At 42.6% G+C, this 24,537-nt stretch overlaps 2 protein-coding genes and 1 non-coding gene across 8 annotated transcripts; 2 read left to right on the top strand and 1 right to left on the bottom strand.

Moving 5' to 3' along the window:
- Window positions 1–290: 290 nt before the first annotated feature.
- trnaw-cca (transfer RNA tryptophan (anticodon CCA)) lies at window positions 291–362 on the top strand. The gene has a single exon. It is a non-coding gene; the product is annotated as a tRNA-Trp (tRNA).
- Window positions 363–413: 51 nt separating this feature from the next.
- Window positions 414–16,243, bottom strand: cul2 (cullin 2). The gene is made up of 21 exons (XM_056584032.1): window positions 16,110–16,243; window positions 14,978–15,118; window positions 14,232–14,334; window positions 13,801–13,895; window positions 12,966–13,071; window positions 11,117–11,199; window positions 10,679–10,775; window positions 9,874–9,984; window positions 8,306–8,468; window positions 7,825–7,949; window positions 7,406–7,513; window positions 6,958–7,017; window positions 6,642–6,770; window positions 6,269–6,355; window positions 5,256–5,408; window positions 5,041–5,118; window positions 4,843–4,909; window positions 3,584–3,786; window positions 3,076–3,177; window positions 2,850–2,966; window positions 414–1,557 (listed from the first exon to the last, which is right to left on the bottom strand). Exons 2-21 carry the CDS (start codon window positions 15,094–15,096, stop codon window positions 1,426–1,428), a joined length of 2,238 nt encoding a protein of 745 aa, XP_056440007.1. The 5' UTR covers window positions 15,097–15,118; window positions 16,110–16,243; the 3' UTR covers window positions 414–1,425.
- A 231-nt stretch (window positions 16,244–16,474) lies between these two features.
- On the top strand, window positions 16,475–23,367 carry LOC130377080 (cAMP-responsive element modulator-like). 6 transcript variants are annotated; one of them, XM_056584034.1, is made up of 6 exons: window positions 16,475–17,283; window positions 17,381–17,409; window positions 17,548–17,702; window positions 17,898–18,086; window positions 20,785–20,929; window positions 22,211–23,367. In XM_056584034.1, exons 1-6 carry the CDS (start codon window positions 17,233–17,235, stop codon window positions 22,347–22,349), a joined length of 708 nt encoding a protein of 235 aa, XP_056440009.1. In that variant the 5' UTR covers window positions 16,475–17,232; the 3' UTR covers window positions 22,350–23,367. The 6 variants fall into 6 exon arrangements, with proteins under 6 accessions (XP_056440009.1, XP_056440008.1, XP_056440011.1 ...); XM_056584033.1 differs by having other exon boundaries at window positions 16,488–17,283; window positions 21,761–22,304; XM_056584036.1 differs by lacking the exon at window positions 17,381–17,409 and having other exon boundaries at window positions 16,488–16,829; window positions 21,761–22,304.
- Window positions 23,368–24,537: the final 1,170 nt, after the last annotated feature.

Raw genomic sequence — 24,537 nt, 5'->3', positions numbered from 1 at the left:
ACTCGGTGGCAATGGATATGATTGGCTGGAGTTTTTCGAGCCCTGCACGTTCCACAGATGATTGACAAGTTTAATTTTCATGTCAGTACTTCTAACTCAGTGGCTGTAAGCGGGTTATGATAAGGATTTCAAGTAATTTTGCAAAAATGGCCAAAAAAGCAAATCACCTATGCAACCTTTAAACAATACAATTTGCCGATGCGATACGACTCGCTGATTCATGGCACGATTACATTATTTACTTTGTAAACCCATCAAGATTTTGAATTAAAAGACGAACTCTTAGCAAGGGCCTCGTGGCGCAACGGTAGCGCGTCTGACTCCAGATCAGAAGGTTGCGTGTTCAAATCACGTCGGGGTCATATTTATCTTGACTTTCTATAGAATCTACCAAGACTATCTCGTTTGATTTTACATCGCGTCGACAAGCGGTTGTCAGTGGAAGAGACCACAAACTCTAATTTAAACTAATTAACCCTATACTAAATGCTCATCTTTCGAGTTTAAAGCCAATACATTTACAATTTCAGTGGCCCGTCAGACCTTAGGTGGTATGAACACATTAATAAATTAAATAACAATCAACACATAAAGAAATGGAGGCATTCAAGGTTTGAAAATGGAACAAATAAACAAATGTTTACATAAAAAACCCTGTGTTGTTTATTTATTTATTTGACAAGCAGCATAATCTCGTTTGTCACCTCATTTTTTCCTTTACATTTGAAAGAAGATACAATAGTCAGTATACCAGTTTTATTACAATATTTTTTCTATGTCTGGTACATTAAAAAAAGGAAACACACAACAACTGCAAAACGGAGGAGAAAAAAAAGACGTTTTATGTGTCTAGTCACCACACAGCTCACTCTTTTCCCATTCCTCTCCAGATCGGTTTTTCTTTCATTTAGTTATTCGTATCCTGGTTAGGTCAATCTAATGTGTTTAATCAGCTCCTTTGCACAAGAAGCTGTTAGGCATTACTTTTTTTCGTCACTGACGCACGGTTTGCGTGGCACTGGTGATGTTGTAAACAGCATAAAAACAGACTGTGGGTGGAGGGGCCATGGCGCTAAATTATAGATGGAGGCGGTTGGGCTTGTGTCTGTTTGCTGCCTAACGTGAATCACTGAGACCCACCCTCTCTCTCTCTCTTGCTCTTTCCCCCACAACCGGCCAAGCCAGTGACGGAGGCTCCAGTCCTGCTTTGGTCCCCTCCGTGGACAGCCAGAGTCAAAATCCATTGGATGAGGATGATGGCGATGATGCAGATGATGATGAGAATGTCTTTTTGTGTTTTCTGTGTTCCTAGAGGATTATTTGAACCTTGCGTCCGCCGTCAGTGTGGATGGACGGTCTGGTAGGGGGGGTGCTTCCCCGACCAGGCCTCTGTTCTGCGCGGGGTCGTTTTCTGTCTGTTTCAGTCTACGCCACGTAGCTGTACTCATCCGCCGACGTCTGACTCCTCTCGATGTACTGCTTGTCGATGAGCACCTCGATGCACTTCTTGATCATGCTGATGCTGGGGTTGAACCGGGCTTTGGACTGGTTGATGACCTGCCGAGACACGACCCGTGTTAGTTTTCGTATGTGGTCCCACTTGGGGTGAATCGGTTTAAAAGAGGAGTCAAAGGTTCAGTTAGTTTCACCGTTTTTTTGGTCGCAGTTTTTTCGATTCAGATCTATTTTATATTTGCCCTTACCTTTAAATTGAGAATAAAAGATGAAAAACATTGCACAACAAAAGCCGTTATAAAGTGGAATGATCTTGACAATGTGCCTGACTCAGGCTTGTTGCACAACATGCCAGGTGAGGCCAGCCATGGCACCAGATCTAATGGGCATATCACAAATATACATGCACATATGCTGGTGGAGCAGGCGGGAGAGGGTAGATAACAATAAGTGGAACACAAGTGGAACCAACCAAAGAGCAAAACAAGGTGCAACAAAGACTGACAGTTACATAAGTATGGTGGTGAGGGAGACGAAACACGATCACCGTTTGCACGTTGACTAAACTTATATAAAACGGTTGTGGCATACCAGAGCGGTGCATAATATGGAGGTGTGTGAGTTAGTGTTTGTGAACCGGGGCCAACAGCTTCCAGCTAAACACCTCTTGAAGTGTAGGCATGCTCCGACTTGAGTCTCACAATGATCTGTCCCTGAGAGAGCGTGAGTGTGTCTTGAAAGTCTCTGCGTTTGTTTTTTTTATGTTAAGGTCCTTTCCGCAAAAAATCCTTTGTTGTAGCCAACCTCTGCGTGATTGCCAAGGCCAAGTCTACCCTCAAGCAATCACAATTAAGTGTACCATGTGTATTTATGTCCACATTCCATCTGGGTTTCCCCACCTGTACACAGTGTCTACTCCCTCTGATGGGGCCCTGTTTGGTATGCTGGGGACATACTTGTTATTCCCAACAACATGAATTTTTGTTGTTGGGAATAACACTCCCAACTTTCTAACTTCTCACACGTCCCACACGTCTCTTCCTGGTTAAAATGACAGTGGTAAATCATGTTGGATTTTGGTTATAGGACCGTTGTAGTAGGGCTCGACTATCAGGACACCAATATAATATGAACAATTAAGGATTTTACCTAATTGGTTGTCAAGATCCACATTACCAACCATAAGGTTCAGTAAATGATTTCCCAAGTCTATTTTTTGTTCAACACATTTTCATCATGTCAAACACAGAACACCATAACGGTTGAACTAAAAATGGATTATCATTATTGCACTTTTGCCGTTTTGCCCAGGTTTAGCATCCACTCTAGTGGGCAACGGTCTGTTTTATTGTGCGCGTGTCACACAAGGCTACACAATTGTAGCTCCCACCCACCTCCTGGATGAGGGCGTTGTGCCGGAGCACTTTGCGGGCCTTCATGATTCTCACAATGGCGGCTTGGAGGTACATCTTGCGGTCCTCGTCCACAGCACTCCGCGTCTGCTCCATCTCCTGCGAGGGGCAGGGAATAGAAGGGCTCGAGCCTCAGCACCAGGCATCACACCAAGACGATCTCCACGGGTCATCACCAAGAACTGTGCGTCAGTGCGTTTCATCTCACCTGCGGTGTGTCCTTCTGCATCGACGTCGTGATCTTGAATTTTGTCCTTTTACTCGTGAAGCTCATATTTAGTGAAAACGTGGACTCGGGTTCGATGTCCTCCTGCAGGAAAGAGTTTAAGTGAATTAATATTCATCACCAGAAGGCTTTTGTCATTGTCTCACAGTGCATGCAGTGGCAGCCTGGTTGACTTTGCCCTACATCGTGCCAAATACCTCTTTAGATGTCAAACAATGTGACAGGTATTGCCTCAAAAACATAGGGTTGTGGCAACAGAATACAATTATAGCAGCAGTAGTCAACATCACTATATGCAACACCTAATATGCAAAAACAAAGGAGGTGTCCCGTTGAGTTGACACACACACACACACACACACACACACACACACACACACACACACACACACACACACACACACACACACACACACACACACACACACACACACACACACACACACACACACACACACACACACACACACACACACACACACACACACACCTTCTCAGAGTCGTGGGTGAGCATTTTGACATCCAGCAGGGACTTGATGGTCTTCTGGAGCTCCTTCTCGTTCATCTTGGTGCCGTCCTGCAGCTCCTTGTAGCCCACCGTCAGGCTGCTGTTGAAGGCCAGCAGCACGGCCATCTGGTAGGTCGTCACCATGGCCACGTAGGGCTTGGCCAGGTAGTTCATCTTCACCTCGCCTGTAGGCCACATAGGGAAAGATGATCAATCATTTTCACATTTTTACTTTATTTTCAGATTTAAATTTTGATTCGATTTTGTAACAAAAGGTGTTCTTGTATTTTGACACATTTTGCAATGCAATTTATATCGTTATTAGTTTCCTGATCTGACGTCATCCCTCATTTGGGGAATTATAAAAATATATGCATATTCTGTGTTGTTGGCATCAGTTGCGGCACCTCACTTTAAAAACGTTTGAATTGACCCTAACCAATGAAAGTAATCAGGAACAATAGCAAGAAGGAACACTGGATATATTCCACTGTATATAAATGTTCATCAACACAATACTGCTGACGCACGGTATCCCTGTGTGAAAATAAACTCCCTCGACAGCCGTTTGTTTTATATGCGGTGAACAGATGGAAACATAAAAAAAGACGCTACCAAGGCGACCCAAGAACCTGTTTGGGTGTCAGTGTCTGGAAAACTTATGTTTTCTCCATCACCCTATGTTAGCCTCAAATCCCACGGTGAGGTTGTGGACCAACTCACGACACGTTGCCACCGCTTGGCCGTGCTAAACCTAACGGCTTGCGTGCCAAAGAGAGAAGACTGGTCGGCAGGCTAAACCACTGAGACACAGGACCGGGTATTCCTTTCACTCCAGGCCTCTAATTTCGGCAGGATTACGGCCTGAGCCTTTAATTGCCACGTGTGTGTGTGCAGGATGTTGGACAAGGGGTATTTTGTGATGGGCTGTGAACGTCGCTGGTTGCACCATTAATGCCCTTGCGTGTTTAGTCCAAATTTTTAAATAAGCTTCTTAAGATGTTATTCTTCGGTCATGACTATTTTATCACCAGTGTGTATCTGTGTGTGTACGTGTGCGTTTGGGTGTGGGTGTATGTGTGCACGTACGTGTGTATATGTGTACGTGACAGTAGGTGTATCTGTACATGTTGTGTGTCCATGTATGTGTGTGTGTACGTACGTGTGTGTACATAGTGGTGTATCTGTACATGTGTACATGTGTGTGCGTACATGTGCGCGTGAGTGTGTGTGAGTGTTACCTGTGCAAAGATAGTGCAGCCAGGTCAACTTCCTCCCGCTGAAGTGCTGATTATAGAACAACTCAAACTGTAAAGGAAGACAGAGGCAGACATGAGATGTGCAACAGAGCCCTTTTTCATAGACTCCCAGCAGGGCCTCAGCTCCCTGCCGCGGTCACCATGCCTGACTGGGTTTTTCTCTAGTAAGTGACAACTCACCATCTGTACACTCTTCTCTAGCTCTTGGGGGATGGCGAAGGTGGAGGAGGGGATATGTGTTAGGGGCCAGGCACCCGCCTGTAAAACACAAACAAACGTCATGAAAAACAATGAAATAATCCCTGTACAATTCACCACTCTAGTATCCATCCATCTCATTTAATATTGGCTGAAAAACACCGCAGGCCCAATGTGTGTGTGCTGTCCCTCCTCACCTGTAATACGTAGATCTGGAAGCTGATGCCGAGGTCCACCACCGTCTCCTGGGTCTTGATGAAGTTGTTGAACTTGTTGTTGAGGTCGGCGCTGACGCTCATGTCCGTGTACATTCGGTGCAGTTTGCTGGTGAACTCGTAGCCACATGCTTGCTGTAACGTTAAGAGTTTTACTTAACCCGCTGCTACACTAAGCACAAAAGCATCACCTCGTATAGCTTCGAGCTGTAAGGATACACTCCCACTCTAATTAGAGAGCTGCTACACAGAGCCAGTCTGACGCGCAGCGGACTGACGCACTATGCACAGCGAAATGCTAAATTAGGCCGGAGGTAAATTTTGATGCACGTCAACGCGGTCCTCCACACAAGAAACTTTGAATGAACACGCATTTGTGCGTGGGTTTTTCGTAGTAAGTACTTCGTACTTAGTCACCGGGTATAACCGTCGGCTCTGTTGTTGGCTGCTGGCTCCAGTTCCAGTAAAATCAGATTGGACATGAAAAGGAAAAAAACTATAATATGATATAAACGTGATTCTGCAGTACGGGTCTACGCCGGCTCAGATTCAGGCGGGGAAAGATGCTTTTATTATCTCCGAACATTTGGATATTCTATCGGAAATCCTCACAATTATCCAAAGCTTGAAACTATGTATTCGGGCCAGCTATAGTGGAAATAATAATTGACTTGTGTTATAACATTAGCATGATCCCAAAGACATCAATAGCTAAAACATTTGATAATCGCAGTGAACCAACGTGTTGCCCCCCCGACAAGCTCCGGCACCGCACTGCGGTGCCGAAGACGCGAATGGTAGAGCAGGCCAAAGAGCTATGCAGCGCAAGGCTACACTCTGTACGTCTCGTGGCGCTTTCGTGCTCAGTCAAGCTCCCGGATCGATGGGGTCATCAAGGTACAAAGGACAGAGGACAAATGACATGATTTGAGACCTCGTGTTATAACAATGATATATAGTATTAGTTTTTTTTTGTAATTTTGAGGCATGCTTACCTTTAGTTTGTTGATCATGGCCTCTTCCGAATCCATCGACAACGACAGGCCGTGAATTAACCGTTTCGCTAGCATTCTGGCGTAAAACTGGAAATAATGTATGATTGCTTTTAGAAAATGACAGAACACCTGAAATGTGTAGCTGGCAGTGATCCAGGGAACAGGGCAACCTTTAATCAATCTAATTATAACAAAGTAGCATAGTATTACTACATGGCATTTGGCAATGTTGAGAGACACACTCAAGACTTGTTTGGTATTGGCTCCTATTCTGTCAGGAGTTCACCCTTTTGTATACCATCATCGCAGTAAGCATAGTTTATTTTCAAATAACGAGATTGGCAGAGAGGGTTAGTGTCTAGTCGGGTGTCACCTTCTGAAAGACATCCTTGTCATCTATGTACTTGAAGACCGTGATGAAGCTGGTCAGCTTGTCTTCCACCTCGTTCTCAGTCATACCCTTTGCAGATTTCTTCAGCAGATTGTCACAGTATTTGGCCAGCTGCATGGGGAATGGAGATGGAACGGGGGTCACTGTGTGTGTGTGTGTGTGTGTGTGTGTGTGTGTGTGTGTGTGTGTGTGTGTGTGTGTGTGTGTGTGTGTGTGTGTGTGTGTGTGTGTGTGTGTGTGTGTGTGTGTGTGTGTGTGTGTGTGTGTGTGTGTGTGTGTGTGTGTGTTTCCCACTCACCAGTTCAGGAGCTTTGCAGATGGACTTGGGCTCTCTGTAGTTGACTACGGACGTCAGAGCCTGAGCAAAGGACAGAGGTTTTTACAATATACTCTTCAATTCAAACAAACAAATATTATCACTCAAAGGATTTTATAACTATATTAAACATGCATCATGTTACAGCTTCAGGTAATACTTTTGTTAAAATATATTCTTATTAACTACTATAATTGTTTAGAGATAAAAAATAAATGTTGTTGAATGTGGTCTGGGTGGAGTTGGTCTAAAACATATAAATAAATTCTGAACAAAAACGAAAAAAAAAAAGAAATGTACATAAAGTGACAAGAGTTCAGGTTCAGAATTATGACCAGCAAATCTAACTATACAGAACAGATAGATGGATGAGGAATAAGAGTCATCCAATCGCGACTAGCTAGCAGTCCCTCCTGTATATGATAAGTACCTTATCGAGAGCGCTCATGAAATGCTGGTCTCCATTCAGAACTGTGTTAATGAGCTGGACAAATTTACTGTGAACCTCCAGAACGGACTCCACAAACTGGGTGGGCATCTGTTGAAGCAGAGGCAAGGGTCAGACAATGGAGAATACAGACTGGTCATTAGACACATTGACTTTGCACTAAAATAGGGCAGATAAGTCACTCCAACAGACAGCAGGAGGCATTTTACTGTGCAAATACAGAAAAATGTTTCACATGCATGCGCTCTCAAGACGACACACACACACACACACACACACACACACACACACACACACACACACACACACACACACACACACACACACACACACACACACACACACACACACACACACACACACACACACACACACACACACACACACACACACCGCATTACATTTTCCTGAGAGAGGTTACTGGTTGCCCGGAGGCCCTCGTTGTGGATGTGGACCTGTAGTTCCTGGATCATGTGAGGTAAACCGTTGGCGACGGCCCGCAACAGGGTGTACTTGTTGGCCATGTCTGGAGGGTCAGGAGAAGAAAAGAAGACACACGCACATATGTTGAAGATCATATAAGCATATCAACAACAATAAAAAATTATTGCTGGGGTTCACTTCTCCTTTACATACCCAATACTGACCTGAAAAAAAAACTGTAACCAAGCTCTCGCTTTGTTTATCAAGTCAATGGTAACTACAATAAAACCTCCATCAGCAAACCACTGGTGGAGACCCAGGCTGACGGTTTCACTACAAGCGATGCATCACAGCCTTGAGCATGTCATAAGTCGGTAGGCGAAAATGTAAGCGGCACCGGATCTGGAATAAACAACCCCCAAATTAGCCGCAGCGGGGGTCCGTGGCCGCGGCGCGTACCTTCTCTCCTCTCCTGCCGGATGATGTTCTGACACTCGCCGTGCAGGAACTGCAGGTGGTCGGCCACCATCCTCTGCTGGCACTCGTGGAGGACTTTGGCATAGGAGCTGGGGTGGAGGTACTTCCGACACCGCACCTCCTCGTCTTTCAACCGTCCCAAGACCTGCAGGGCGCCGTGAGGGGAGTGAGGGACAGAGGGGGGCGAGCAGGGGAGTGGTGTGGGGAGTCAAAGGAGGACAGGGAAGTGGAGGTCAGTGAGGTTCATGGGAATGGGGTTATTTTGGGGAAAATACACAGATTGTGTTGACAGTTGCAGCAGTCAAACTTGTTCTAGAAGCAAAATGAACTCTATACTAGAATTAACTATTCTCCAATTCTTAACAAGAGTCTGCTTAGTCAAATCACCATAGTCAGTTTAATTTGGCTGGGCAACACCAAAGCCCAAGTGATTGAACTGTAACCAAAGTATTACCAAAGAAATGACGTGTGTGAGAATATTAGGGGTGTAACAGTCCACATTCCAAAACTACCATGCCGCACTGGTTAACGTGGTTTGGTGGGTAACACCCAAGCTATTCAGGATGAACTGGGATATGGTAGGGCAGCAGAAAATGAGATGCCTGTATTGAGCATATTTTTTTAAATTTTTCATCTCACTTAGATGGGTGACAGGAAATCACTAAAGGCTTGGTGTATTTTTAGCCAAAGATTTGCAGCCATATTCCGCAGTTGGAACATGCCAGATTTAAATACTTTGGTCAGATTACTGCACTTTAAAGTGGCTTATTTCAAGCTCATAGAACCAACCATGTAGGTGCGGGCTATTCATAGTCAGTAAATGAATGCAGGAGCCGAATATTGTGTGTAGACACGTTTCATTGTGGTTTAATTGAATCAGCCTTATGTATATTCATTAGGCTTTTGTTTCCACTGTACTGAAGCCTATATTTTAGTAATCACACATACCTAATTCAATGAATAATTAAAAGAATGCCTATTCTTAGTCCGTTGTGTATTTTGCATTTGAATGTGAATGAAACCTGTGCTAGTATTTTGAGGAGAATATCATTAAAAAAAGAAAGACAATGTACTTTTTTTGTAATATTAAATGCATGAGCATCTACTAGACATGTAACCATATATTAAGGTTGTGGGTGTTGATGAAATGAATTCTGATTCTAATCAAAACAGTGTGGAATAAAGCACTGTTCCTCAACCGGGCCTGAGTGGAGCGTAAGGGCAGAGCCCTGCACTGGGGCCTGCTGGCTCTTATCTGATGCTGCTGTTGTACATCAATTCATCATCGTAATCTGATTGTTGGAACAGATCTGCAGCACACACAGGGGTGGAGGGTGTGGGTGGGTTTAGCAGAGGTTCTGATCTCGCTCTTAGCAGTTTAGCGGTATGGCTAATACACAAGATTAACCTATAATGTTGGCCGATTGACAGGAGCGACATAAGCAATCCCTGGCTGTGTAATCCCCTGCCTGATAAGAGCGTGGATACACAAACACAATCATAGCACACGCACAATCATAGCGCACACACAGAAACACACACACACACACCTTTTCCATATACTGTGAGCAGTTGGACTCCTGCAGTAGATTGGATGCCTCCTGTTTGTAATACTCGCCCGTTTTCGTCAGGAACGGCCCCTCAAAGATCTCCTGATAAAACTGGAGAATGCGAGAAGGAGGTTAATCCCACACGGCTTGAAAGGAAAGTGGAGGCACAATGTACAAACAAAGCCAGAATTTGAGTCATAAACACGCACACTGTCGTACAGAAACAGCACTGCAGTAAATATAATTGTGTATCATACAGCATTGACTTGTAAAAATGTATAGCACAAATACCAAAAGTACGTTAAATACATTTCATAAACAGTAAATCCAAAGATTTGATGGTGAAACATTCATCCCATCATAAATGTAAAGCATCAAAACCTACGACACTATACACCTGCGCTACTAGCCATCAACAGTTTCTCCTCACGTGGTCATTTAGTAGAGTGTAAGTGGCCGAAAATCTCAGCAGTACAGGATGTAGTGCATCAGGAAGCTACGCTCCATTAGGATGGCAGTGAACAAAGGAAGGGACATCTGAGAGCAGACGTCCAGAAGACATTAAAGCCTGTGCTTTTCTCCTCGCTACAATGTTCTCTAGCTAGACCTCATCTTCAGTTTCTCCCTTAGTTTGATTCACCCAGTTAAAAAAAAAAAAAGAGAAAAAGTCTGTTTCATTCCAACAAAAAAGAATTAACAACAAGGTCTCAAATTTCAAAGTGTCAGATCAATGTAAATTATGGCTGAATAAACACATGTCCATGTAACTTGTAACAGCAGCCAATGGCGGGGGGGGACAGCTCACCTTAAGTGGAAACTTCTTCTTGTATTGTTCAACATGAACAAAGGAGTTGATAACCCCGTGGATCACCTTCTGGTTGGGGTCCTCACCACATCGGTCACTGCAACAACATTAAGACAAATATAAGGCTGGGTCCTACCATAGGACTGGGCCACTTGGAGTTGTAGACTACAAGACAGGGACACAGGCCGCATTGGAGCAGGTCATTGATTGGTTCACTTAGAATTAAAAATGCCTGGCCACGTTTCAAGCAAAAGCTCTAATTTATGCACCAGTGCGCCGGCCAACTCATCATGGGCAGCAGAACAGAAGCATGACGGAGTATGTCTTTGAACTCTCTCCGATAATTGATAACTAATCACTCTAATTCATCATGACATACAATGGTTCTTGGGGGGAAATAAAAGTTGTCAGTAAAAGCATGGTACTGAAGGAACTGACTTTTTGATTTCATTTAAAAGCATCCGGATAAGGACCGCCTGCAGTGGCTCGATCATCAGTTTCCGCCACATGTCCAGCGCCAGCTGTGAAAACAAGCAAAGAGAGGTATCGTCACCAGGGATGCAAGAAATCAACCACAATTTTATTCAAACACACAGATCAAATCTCTGCGAGTGCTCATGTACGACTTTGTAGGCGCTTTTTTAATTATGGGCAAAAAAGCTCCACTAGGTCTGCACTTATTTACCCGTATTTCATCTGTGATTCATTCAGGCTATGTGCGTCACACCCACAACGGAGCAAAACTGGCTTCATAGTTCACCTGAATTACCTAAATGTATTAGAGCTAGTGGGATACACATCTAAACAGAGATGTTATTGTTGTATCCATTGCAGAGGTTGCGCTAGACTTTTTCATTGTCCGTCATTTTGACGGACAGGGTCGTAAAAAATCCGTCATTGTCCATTTTTATCTGTCATTTTATTTTAACTTTTAAATGGTAATATAGGCCTAGGCCTAAGCTATAATGCTTATATTCAATAGCCTCACTTGTTTTTATGGACTTATTTTCATAAAAAAAAAAAAATCGCAGAACAAGCGTGTTTCAATAATAATTAATCATTTATTTATGCATTTCTTTCTGACGGTGAGAACTCGATTTTTCCGCTTTTAAAACATTGCGGCTGTTGTGCCTTAACATAGAACGATGTATGGGCTGTAATGGGCTATTTTTTGCTGAACAAAGACAATTATAGTGAAAATGAACAGTCCACGTATAATTCTTGGTAATCTTCTGTAGGCAGCTCAAACTTTCCTTCTTGCCCGCATGGATTTGAAAAGTGTGCTTGCTTGCTTGAAATCAAACGTATCGATGGATACTGCTGCCGAGGCGATTGTCATTAGATGCTGCGTCTTTGCCTCCGACAGACGACTTCTCGTGGCGGTTTTTATGTTATTTTGAAGGCTGAATCCGCGCTCAGCTGCAACACTTGACACTGGGATAACCAGCGCCACTTCAGCCAGCGCTCTAAAATCGGGAAACATTTCCCCTAGCGAAGTGATGAGCAGCCGACAGGAGCCCCTGAACGAGGGATTTCCCGACCCTGCCAGCACTCTCTTCATCAGGAGAAAATCCCTCTGCATGCGGTCATTCTCAACCAGTGGTGCAGCTGCACCCCGCGGTGACCCGTAGTGGGCACAGACGCGCTCCAATGCCTCTAGTCCGTGGGTCTTCAACGCGCTGTCAGCTGTAGGATAGCGAGAGGCGCGTTGAGCACGGCCGTAACTTCGGCTCAGTTTGAAAGTTGGTGTCGGCAATGAAGCTTATGTAGAGTAAGAAAACTGTCACAACTTGCCTGTTACTTCAATTGTGATTTTTATTCTTATGTTTATTATTGGTAATGGTCATTGTAAAATCCGTCAAAATGACGGACTGCCTTCAGATTTTTCCGTCATAGTTAAAAAATATCCGTCAATGACGGACATTTGTCGGTTAACGCGACCTCTGATCCATTGGGGACTGTTTAAAAAGTAAGATCCATCCAGTCGACGTATGTTTTAGTTGGGATATTGTTTAGGCCAGGGTATCTTGTAATTCGCCTACTGTTAAGAAATATTGACCAAATGAAGCATTGCAGACTATAACTGAGATCAATGAATTGGGCTATAAGTCTATGGTTAAGTGTAGCCTATCTTTATAGAGAGTGGGCTTTAATGGAAGCATTAATGGACTAAGTGACTGAACCTAACGATGGCATCTTTGCCCCAATTTGTCTTGCGCAAGATAGTTTGGGTCACTTGATTGGCTCCAGTAATCAGCAAATGTTCATGTATATCGAGAGTCCGTACCTCTCCAATCTCCATGAGGGGCTCATTCATGTCTGCTCCTCCGTAGCCATACTGCAAGTCTGCCTCCGTCAGTTTGTTCTTCTTGATGAACTGAGTGTTGAGATACCTGAACAAGAAAAGAATAGAGGGGTGGTGTTTTGGAAGGGCGGAGATTAACCCAGCTGTTGTAATAGCGCTTCGATGACATCAGAGTGACAAAGCCCAAAGCCTTTGGGCACCACTTCGGCATTTGGTCCAGCATTTCACACCAGAAGGTCATTGCGCTACGAGTACGCCCTCTTGTCAAACAATGCACTGAAAGACATCGATGAAAAGCCTTCTCACCGTTTTAGGCTGCAGTCAATGAGCTCCCTGTGTGCTGTGCAGTATGTCTCATCTGGACACGGTTAAAATCTTCCTAGCCTGTATCTTCTACTTCTAGTCATCGTTGTTGCGCGCCCCCCCCACCCCACAGACACACTGCTACGGTGTCGAGCGGCTAAGGCAGCATGGCGTTGATGGCAAGGAGATACGAGTTAGTGGTCTCGTCAGAATTTTTTGTCAATCACAAAGGCATGTGTGCAGACATGTCCAAGGCGGATTATAGATCAGACATCACTCATAGGCGGTATTGATGTAAAGATACTAATAATGAATCAGAAATATAGCAGTTTGTGCAATCCTGGCTTGTGATATCAACATATAGCATTACTGATCGAATATAACATTGTGCTCTTTTAATTGGAGGTGGCTAGGTTTTTGTGGTCATCCACAGATTTAGGAAAGATATCCATGCTCCATTTTTTGGTGACTTTGAAAAGAAGCAACATCTGAATGTAGGGATCAGTAATATCACCTGTACAAGCAGTCCATGTAGTCAGCCCCCTTGCTGTACTCCTCCCAGTATCTGTGGTACATGATCAAAACCTTCTCCTCCGAATCCAGGACTTTCTGTAACACACAGACACACACAGTGATACTTTGTCATTTGAACGAGATGCCATTTCAAATATGATGCAAAGTAGGGGTTTTTTTTAAGGGAGAAAAAAATCATCAATACAATTAGGAAGTGCCATTCGGTTTACCAATGCTGGATTGATTTGCAGAGCAACTATATTGATCATGAAATTGATTATCAGGAAGGTTTAAAGAGGAACCCACTGTTTGTTGACTTATTACAGTGTTGTAACTATCACGTAATATGATTGTATTAGCAACAGGAAATCGATTGATGCATGTAGAGCATTGCTGTGTGTACATGACTGGTTAGCAGGCTCAATGCTTTACCTTGTAGAGTTGTCTGACATGGTTCTCAAGAAACACCTTGGTCTCTGTGTACAATCTTTCCCCAAGTGGCTCTGGATATGCCACACAGAGGGCATATATATCACTGGTGTGGGTGTTAAGAATAAACGGTGACAAAAAAAACTCAACTGTGTGTGTTAGAGTTATTGACACAATAGAATAGCTTTGAATATGGAAATGTTAGACTGTAAAATGTACATAGGCACAATATACCCAAACAGGGTGCCAAATGAAAATCTACCACCAGCCAATGGCGGATACACTTGACAATCTGTTTTGAAAATTCTGTGTTAGATATTATATAAATGCTTGGCAATATAAAAATTGTGTTTGGCATGTAAAATTACTTTTCTGGATAGACAATTCTGAAAGTAATTTTGGACCCGGTACCTCTTAAAGAATACATTTATCAAATATGCATGTTGTCGATGCAAAAGTCTGCCTTCAAGTTCAGAGGTATCGATGATGTAGACAGTGTAAATCATTCACTAGTTCAGTATTGATGTTTTTATTCCAAGGGGGTAAGTAAAAAAAAAGAAAAAGAATAGCCTAAGAAACATCCCAACAGATTCGGTAGGGAATCAAATGCCCCAGTGACCTTTTGATAATGACAACCACTCCACATTTTGAACTATATAACCCAATTTAGCAAGTCATAATGCGGCTGCAACAACATCTAAATAGCTTTCAGCCTTGTGTTTTTAAATCTAGGGCTTTGCAAAGGATACGAGAACCTGTCATTCCATGTGGCCCTCTCCACATAATCAAGCATCACGACTGCCTTGATTGTCGTCAGTAGTTTGTTCCATGTCTCATCAAAATCCACCACCCTCGGCTTCAAGGACATTGTATGGTTTCTCCTTGTAGGCCTGCCAGGAAAAGAATAAACTGAATCAGCAGGCAGAAAAACAGGACATTGAAAGAGAAAGTCACTTCCTATCAGTTCATTTGTGTTTATGATTCAATGTAACTGTGCAACTCTAATGTAGCCATGATGGCAAGCCATTTGAATAACATCATTTGTCCTTTATATAGGCCCATGTTGTGGTGAGAAAATGTCTATGGCTGGGTTCACATGAAAACATTCAAAATATCAAAGTATGAAGTAGGTTTCGAACGCACAGACACTATCACATATGTAGTGGTCAAATTAACTGGGAAGCCAAAGACACCGTGTGGTCAAGTTCATCCATTATCACCAACATAGTACAATACCTACATACATAGTCAATTTCGTAACCATAACACATCAATAAACCTATAACAAAACATAAAACGAGAACGATTTTTTAACACACACACACACACACACACACACACACACACACACACACACACACACACACACACACACACACACACACAATGATGTTATATATGAATGTGAACTAGGCCCGCTGTTCCATCTTGGTATTAAACCCAGTTGACTTGACGTTTGAAAACATTGCAATACCGCATTGCATTCATGTATGGCATTATGGTAACCAGACATCAATCTTAAATAGTGAAATGTACAAGTATGTCAATGAACGATCTATTTAAAAAGCTATAACAGCCAGTTATGAAAATGTTGAGTTACAAGCTAGCGAAATACCATTCCAAAAATAGGAAGGATCGCTAACAAGGCTATCTAGCATTAAGCTAACACGCTACTACTTCTTGCTAAACGCCATAGAGTTTCCCTTGCAGTTTTGCAGCCAGTGGCTAGTTGCTAGCAAGAACTCGCCTAGCTAACATTAGCAAATGGGCTTCTTCTTTGGCATTTTAACTATAATGCTCTGACAACACAGTAACCCGTGGTATCATTGTCAACAAATCAAAGTTAACGAGGTCAAATGTTGAGTGTTGAATGTCACATACCTCAAAACACTTATTACTTGTTACAAAACTCAAGTTTCACCGCTGTCACAGAATTGATATCTCCCACTTACAGGTCTTCCATTACGCTACCTCTAGGAATTAACCATCAGATCAGCTGGAGGGGTGTTTTGGCAATCGTTGCCTGTATACTTGTATTAAATATAGGATTTTGTTTCATACATATAAACAAAATTACGAAAAATAAATCTAAATAATTCGTTGTTATAAACAAAAATAATCCAATCTAGACCTATTCATCTTTTAAAACAGCAGACATTTGACCACAACCCTCTCTTTCAATGGTATCGTCTCACCTACGGCATCCTCTTAGGACATTACTTGTTATTTCGCGTACCGGTTATCAACATAATGTTGTATACATACAATTTAGAAAACATATTCTAAAATCAAAAGGGTATGCACCCTTTTTATCCATTTTATCCGAGAGTTCATTTTTACTGTACTTCAACAGCTTGTTGGTAACACTTCGTCATAAATCACAGTAACGTTAGTATACATATGGTGCGGAACTGCAATCAGAATTCGTTGACAGGCTCGATCATTTTTGGACTAATACAACCCTTCACGTGCGTGCCCCTCCAATAAAACCGTTGCACTTCCCTTCGAACCCTCGTCTTAAATTATTCACGGTTCAGTTTCATACTTTAATTCGTCACATTTGATTACGGTTATCTTGCTCACAACGCGTCACCATTTGACGTAAGTGACTACAACCCAACAGCAGTTGCTAACGCATTTGTTGTTGTTGCTGATGTGCTTCGAATATTTGCTGTTATGCTTCAAATACATAGTAGGTAAAGTTTTACGTTAGGTCAAAGCTTAAACTCACTCTAACGAACTGCTTTTCAAACTTTACGGTAGCAAACTAATTATTGACAGATTAATAAATGACACGGTATTTGGCATTAGACTGAAATATACATGGCCAGGAGAGGGAGCCGCAACTACAGTTTTCATGATCTATTTTGTAAGCAGAGGTTAGAAGTTAAAAACGTATAATTTTGCCAATCTAGTACTACTACCCAGTGAACCCTAGTTAACGTCAGGTGAATAACGACAGTAGGCTGTTATTCGCCAAGAGACGAAAGTTGTTCTTCAGGACATGGAGAAGGCTGAAGTGAAGCAGATCCGCACTTCCCATGAATGCCTACAGGTATACATGAATACCACTAACGTTAGTTAAGATGTGGCATTTATATTCTGTTACAATATACCTTGAATAACTGAACCTGATATATCTTTCCTAAAAGAGAGAGCATCTTCCAAAGCGACCCTACAGGTAATGGCAGTATAGTATAGTTGCAGTACAGTATAAAGGCCAACTGTGCAGTATGCTACAATTTAATAATATTACTCATCATCAACATTAATTTCTGGGAATGTAACGTTGGCATATAAAAATACTTTATCTGCTCAGGAGGAATCAAACCCAGTGTACACCATCGTCAACTCTACCACCTCCACCCCAAACACTTTTTCCTGAATTGTTGAAAGTAAAAACAGAAGTGGCCGCTCACCCTGGAAAGCCAAACGATGCCCCAGTAGTGCTGCCTACTAAACATACTCAATACAGTAAGTATCATAGACCAAGGAAACATACTTAAAACAATGTTATTACTGATCATATTTATTAATTGGCTAAGAAGGTTTTCTGTATCATCCCGTAGATGTAAGCCATTGCACATTTCCCAGCACAATAATTAGACTCTAAAGCACACCAATAATAATAATAAATGCACAATGTATCTTCTTTAATCTTTCACTTAGCATCGACTTCAGGAGCTTCCATCAAGGGCCATCCATTGGCCGTGAACATGACCAGTTATCCCCCTCTGAGCAAACCCAGCCCTGCAGGACTAAAGCCTCCACCCAATAGGCCTGTTATTCTTCACAGCGGGAAGACTGGAGATGGTTATCAGCAATTCTATCTGCAGACAAACAGTACAATATATCCAGGTAAAACAAGAACCGCTAACTTGCATTTTAAAGTTCACACCTATTCTTTGATATGGATGTCGTTTTGGACAATTTGACTATACTTTTTTAAGTGCAAATGTGGTTTCCATGATATCAAATTGTCCATTCTACAGGGTAGCAATAACTAATTTGTTTAGAGGAGTCACTTTTAGCTTCACTTGTCCATAAATGGTAAAAGGAGAAGATGCCTTAGAGATCTAAAAAAAGCTGTGGATGATGTCATGATGTTCTCAAACGAGCTCATGTTGCTCGCCTGCTAATGATCCAATAGGGGGAGCTGTAGGACTCGATATGAACCCTGGTATATGTACCCTACAATCTCTTTGGTATCTACTTATCCTTGTTGTCGGAATAAATTAATTGACAATGATAGCCACTATCTTTCTGTATCGCTTTCTGGCACATTTTTGAATAACTGGATTGCGTTCATCTTTTGAATCTTTTCCCTTGTGTCCAAAAAACTGGCTTAAGGCAAAAAAGAGATTTAACTATCTGGGAACAGATATTACTTTTTTTCACCTGACTGTATGAAGAGTGAAACAAAACACAAAGTTTTGAGATTATACGATTTGAAAAACATTTTACCGACATTTTTACTAGTTCATTTACTATGAAAACACGAATTAAATTATTTTCTGTGACGCAATTTCCTCAAAACTTCCCTCAGTGGAAGCCTTCTCTTCTGAATGTGCTTAAGAAGGCCAGCGATATTCAACACAGCAACAGGCGTTTGCTATGTACTAAACTCTAGCGAGGGAAGAAAAAAAGAATGGAAGAATCCTTTCCCCAGAAGAAAGACAATAAAACAGCAGAGCTCCTGTCTTACTGCGATGGGAGAGGGAGGGAGGGGGGGGGGGCTGCACTGAGGAAACCGTGCTGTTGACATCAGGAGGCCAGTGATGTCATGGTGATGTCAATGCCTCTAATTGTAAATTGCGCACAGAGCCTAGTTGCTGAGTGTGGTAACATTCAGTCATAGAGAGACCCTGAAGGGGAGAGTTAGGCTGTGCTCTGAACACTAAAAGGAGTAGAATATGGCTGTGACAGGGGACGACACAGAAACAGGTATGTTTTCTTTCTTCTTGCTGTTAGCGAATTCTGAAGGACTATATGGCTGACTTGGTTGGATTTGTCATTGAGAAGTTAGAACTTTGCATACCATGATTGTTGACAGGAGGTCTTTGACAAATGTAGCTTTGATGCTCAACCCAGAATGCAGAGGAACAAACCTTGATTTTGTGAATTTGAGTTTAGCTTTTTAGTATTTAAGTTAATATTTAGTTTCTATCTATATTTTGCTGAGGATGTTTCTTAGAACCACAGCTATGTAGGGAGGTCTATTAATAACGTTATATCTCTGGGTAACATGGGTTTTTAGATCTGGCTGGTCGGAAATCGCAGTTCAAAATTACACTGCTACTTGATGAATTCTATCGCTTGTTGCTGTGTGCAACAAGCTGGACATGCTTGAAAACATTTCCACCTCACTCTCTCTCTCTTCACTTGCAGTTTCTATCTCTCTTCACTTGCAGTTTCTCTCTCTCACTCCCTCTCTCTCTCTGACTCGCTACCTCTTGCTCTTCCCCCTCCCTCCCTCCTTCTCCCCACTCTCTGTGTGCTGTCTTTCTCCTTCCCTCCTGCTCTCTCCCTTCTGGGCTCTCCCTCTCTCTCTGCTTTCCTCCCTCCTGCTCTCTCCCTTCTGGGCTCTCCCTCTGCCTCCCTCCCTCCTGCTCCCTCCCTTCTGTGCTATCCCTCTCTCTCTCTTCCTTCCTCCCTCCTGCTCTCTCCCTTCTGTGCTCCCTCCGTCTCCCTCGCCTCTCTCCTTCTCTGACTGTCTCTCTTCCACCCACTCTCGCCCACTCAAAGCACATAGCAGCAGTGGCTGACGTCACTGCCTTTTCCTGGAACCAGACCCCCAGCAGTGAGAATGTAAATGCTATCTAGTGGCTGTGATGCACATTGACGTCAGTGGCCGGTCATTCTGTGATTATAGGCAGTTCCTCTTGTGACGACAGTGTGTTGCAGGATTAATCATCCTCTTGTTACGCCACAGGCAGAGCGACTAGTTTCCGTTATCACGGCGAAAGTGCGTTGATAAGAAGGAGACGTAGATAACAGCAGCACCCGATATCTGTGTATCTGTGTACGTGTGTGTGTTTGTGTGTGTGTGTGTGTGTGTGGTTCTGTGTGTGTGTGTGTGTGTTATGTGGTCTTTATGCGTTATACGATTTGCTTAACAACTTCTGTCTCTCTCTCTCTCTCTCTCTCTCTCTCTCTCTCTCTCTCTCTCTCTCTCTCTCTCTCTCTCTCTCTCTCTCTCTCTCTCTCTCTCTCTCTCTCTCTCTTTATTTTATATTTATCTGAGGTTAATAGATGATTAGAAAATACAGGAAAAATAAAGTTGAAAGTGAAAATGGTTCGTCTGTGAACTATCCGTCCTTCGGTCCTGACTAGTCTTAACTGTAAGATAAACACAACAAACAGAATCAAGCCGACCCTGAATTTATATATGTATTATTTATAATAATATATTATAACAAAGTAAAATACAGTGTTCGCAAGGGAAAGCATTAAAAAACAATGTTTGGCCTATATGTATGGACAGGTTGAGAGAAACAACTATGGCAGGGTTTCTCTTAAGCTCTGACTGCTCGTCTGCTTGACTGTGTTCCCCCAGCTGCCACAGGGGACATGTCAGCCTACCAGCTGCACACCCCGGCCTCCAGCCTGCCCCAGGGGGTGGGGATGGCCCACCTCCACGGACCCCAGAAACCCCCTGAGGTGATCACCCAAAAGAGGGAGCTCCGCCTCATGAAGAACAGGTGAGAAGGACCACTGAGCAAGACCACCACCATGTAGCTCCACCCTACCCCTCCCCCTCCCCCCTACCCCTCCACCCATGGAATGCTACTTTCCACTTCACTCTTCCATTCCCGATCACTCACCTGTCTTTTATTGCTTGGCTCTGCTCACTGTGTAACTAACAGCACTTTAACGACAAAAGCGAGATAGATGACGTGCAACTTGCAACTCTGGCAAAATCATTTTTATTTTCAACCGTGTGATTGTTCTCCGTTAGAAGCTTCCCCGTCAAACATCTGTTATTGCCTGGGAGGTTGTGTCATGCTGTAATTGTGCAGTCGTAAAGAGTTGTGCTGGGTTTGGCTATTGTATTCCTGCTTTTTCGGTATCTTTTTCTGTGCAACTCAAACTCACATTTGATAGTTTCCATGGATGAACCATAGCAGCTTACTATTTCACTTTGACACTAATCCATATGAATCACAATGCTAACAATGCGTAGTAGAAACATCTCAGTCGCGTGAGATGTTTCTACTTTGATCGATCCTAGTTGGACTTGTTCCTGTTTCTGCTTGGAAATAACCTTCCATTTAATTGTAGACACCGTGAATGATGCCACGCGTGCTAGAGGTTTTACTATGTCCCGTCAGCGCCGTCATCCTCCCTGAAGTCAGGCTTCATAATCATCTGCTTCGTCGAAGGCTCCTACGCCAAGGCCGGGAGCCAAAGCACCACTTTGCTTTTATCTTTGAGCTCTGCTGTAAAGAAATCGGTGCGCTCGAGCGGAGGCTTCTTGCTGTTTGGTCGTTTCACATCCAGACTGATGTTGCTGTTGTTGTCGTTGCTCCCAGGGAAGCTGCTCGGGAATGTCGCCGTAAGAAGAAAGAGTATGTGAAATGCCTCGAGAACCGTGTGGCCGTGCTTGAGAACCAAAACAAGACTCTGATCGAGGAGCTAAGGGCCCTCAAAGACATCTACCGACACAAAGCCGAGTGATGCGTGGGATGACTCAGAGGGGACCGGGGAATGCGTACGGATTACCGGCAGTGTGGGTTGCGTCTTTGGGAATCTACCTTTGTTTTGAACACCGACACAAAAGCACACACACACACGCTCTTACAGGTGCACACTTTGAAATGGACACAAAAAAACACATTTATTACGTTTAGTTCAGATTACCCAATCACGTCCCATGGGTCGTTCGTGTCCAGCAGCGAAGCAGGTGGATTTGTTTTCTCTTCAGGTAGGCGCTTATTATGGCCAGTGAGTGTCAACAGGCGCTTGTGTCCCCCGTTGCTTAGGGAGGCAGCCAAAGCCTGCAGGCAGAGGAAGAAGAGCTACATGAGCTGCCTGGAGGCTTCAGTTGCCAGGCTGGAGGAAGAGAACAAGAAGCTGAGGGCCAGGCTGCAATGTTTCCAGAACACCTACAGCCTACAGTGAGAAAGGTCTGATGGCGGACATCCCCACAGCCCCCTAAAAAAGATTTCACAGATATTTTTTTCCAATTGCTCTCATGATCAAGCCACAGTTTGGCCACATTCATTCCTCTGTGATCCCTTCATAGATAGGCTTCAAGGGAAAAAGAAAGCCATTACTTCAATGGGATTTCTGTTTTATTGTGCAGTTTGTTCTTGGCCAATGCAATGCATGATTTCAATTTGATCAGGGAACATTAGGCAATCAGAAGCAAATATCATAATCGGAATCAGAGCCTTTAGGCCCCCCCACTAAGCTAGATGCACCACACATTACCAAACAGCCTGGCATTCAAGCCACCGCCACACTTCACGTTTTGAATTATTATTGATGAGAATATTTGCTATTGGTCCTTTGCTATAGATATCTGTTGAACAAATTGGCTAGTAGCACACATTGTTTACATGAAAAGTGCCATCGTTATTGAATGTATATGGTTTCAAAAAGCACAGATTATTAACATTGATGATTCATGTTTGTTATGCTATTACTAAATGCTTCTGCAATTTTTTATGCACTTACTGTAAAGTTGTGTTTGTGACTTTATTAATTTGATTTGACTTAAGTTAAACTATTAGGAATGTATTGTTCAGCCATATTGTTCCGATTTAGATTAGTTATTATTAATATTCTTAATAACCTAACTTTTCTATCGATTTGTAAAAACTATGCTACATTGTTCATTTTATTGTTTAAAACAAGTGCTTAGTATTTTTGATTCTGTACAGTGCTTGTTTTTAGTGAAAAGCTTTCATATATTTGTAATAAATGTTTTCAAGTGTCCACTTTTTTTGTGACATCACAACAATTATGTATGCCTTAAGAACAACCCAAAACATGAAAATAGTAGTTTTAAGATGAGCGAGGGAACAGCAAGGCCTGATGATGTTGTGACACCAAATCATAGTGTTACTGTGTCTAAGACCCATGATAACAGCCTTGTGTGGCCTTGTGGTTGGACTGTACACTCTGAGACACACACACACACACACACACACACACACACACACACACACACACACACACACACACACACACACACACACACACACACACACACACACACACACACACACACACACAAGCAAATGGTTCTGAAACAAATCCCCCAGTCTGTGATATTATCTCAACCTTTTTTGGTCACTAGCTACATGCTTGTTAGTAAAGTTTGGATCGAGAAGGAAAGCGGTGTGGTGAGAAGAAGAAGAACAAAGATAGTTGTATCTGGAATTAATCAGCAAAGAAATGATCAAAAGGTGTTATACTAAGTTATGGAGCTTGTTCAAATGGCTCCCAGATTATGACGTACTTCCACTTTGATTATGCCCTCACTGTGGACAGTGAAGGCTGATAACAATAAAGCAATTGTTTTCTAATTTGACCTATTCAGTCTGAAAGATTTTTGTTTGCCGGTGACATGTTCCTCTCAAACAGATATGGCTGATTTTAGACATAAAGCCATAAATAATTGGTATTGGTTTGATTCATTCTTACCCACAAATCCCTTATAATGGAAAATTCGGTTTTATTGTAGTCCACTAAAGTATTTGATTGAAATTCAAGTCAACATTGGGATATGAAAGGGAATCCTTTTAAACAATAGGGCACATTCAATTGACTGCATCTTTATCAAGAGTGCAATGTACACTGCAGGGAATTTTGCAGAGGATTTGAAGACAAACCACATCATAGGCTATTCAGCTATGCTGCTTGGCAAAATAGGGATATGTAGCCCATAGTTGTTTCTATAGAAGTGAAATTAAAAAATGAATTATGAATTAGAATCATGGATTATAACAAACATTGTCTGTTTGATATTGAGACTGTACAAACTGTGTGAGTTGCTGTTCTGGTATGAATGAAAAGATAGTGTGTCGTCACAAATAGGGCTGTATGCAGAAAAACTAGAAAGAGACATATTTTACAACGTTTTGACATGCATGCAATCCTAACACAAATTCATTATCGTTCCCAAAATTATAGAACCTCAACAAAAAATATTGAATATCTTAATGTGTGCTGCTAACATGTGAACACTTAATTAGACGATTTAATCAAATATAAAAGCCGCATTGGTGGGTTTTCTCAGTATAATACTAAGTTGGATGACTCTACCTAGTGGACACTAATTGAATTACAGTGCATCGTTTTC

This window comes from Gadus chalcogrammus, chromosome 23 (genome assembly GCF_026213295.1).
Source record: "Gadus chalcogrammus isolate NIFS_2021 chromosome 23, NIFS_Gcha_1.0, whole genome shotgun sequence".
In the NCBI taxonomy this organism is placed as follows: domain Eukaryota; kingdom Metazoa; phylum Chordata; class Actinopteri; order Gadiformes; family Gadidae; genus Gadus; species Gadus chalcogrammus.
The sequence above is the reverse complement of the archived record's forward strand: the minus strand, read 5'-3'. Positions and strand labels throughout refer to the sequence as shown.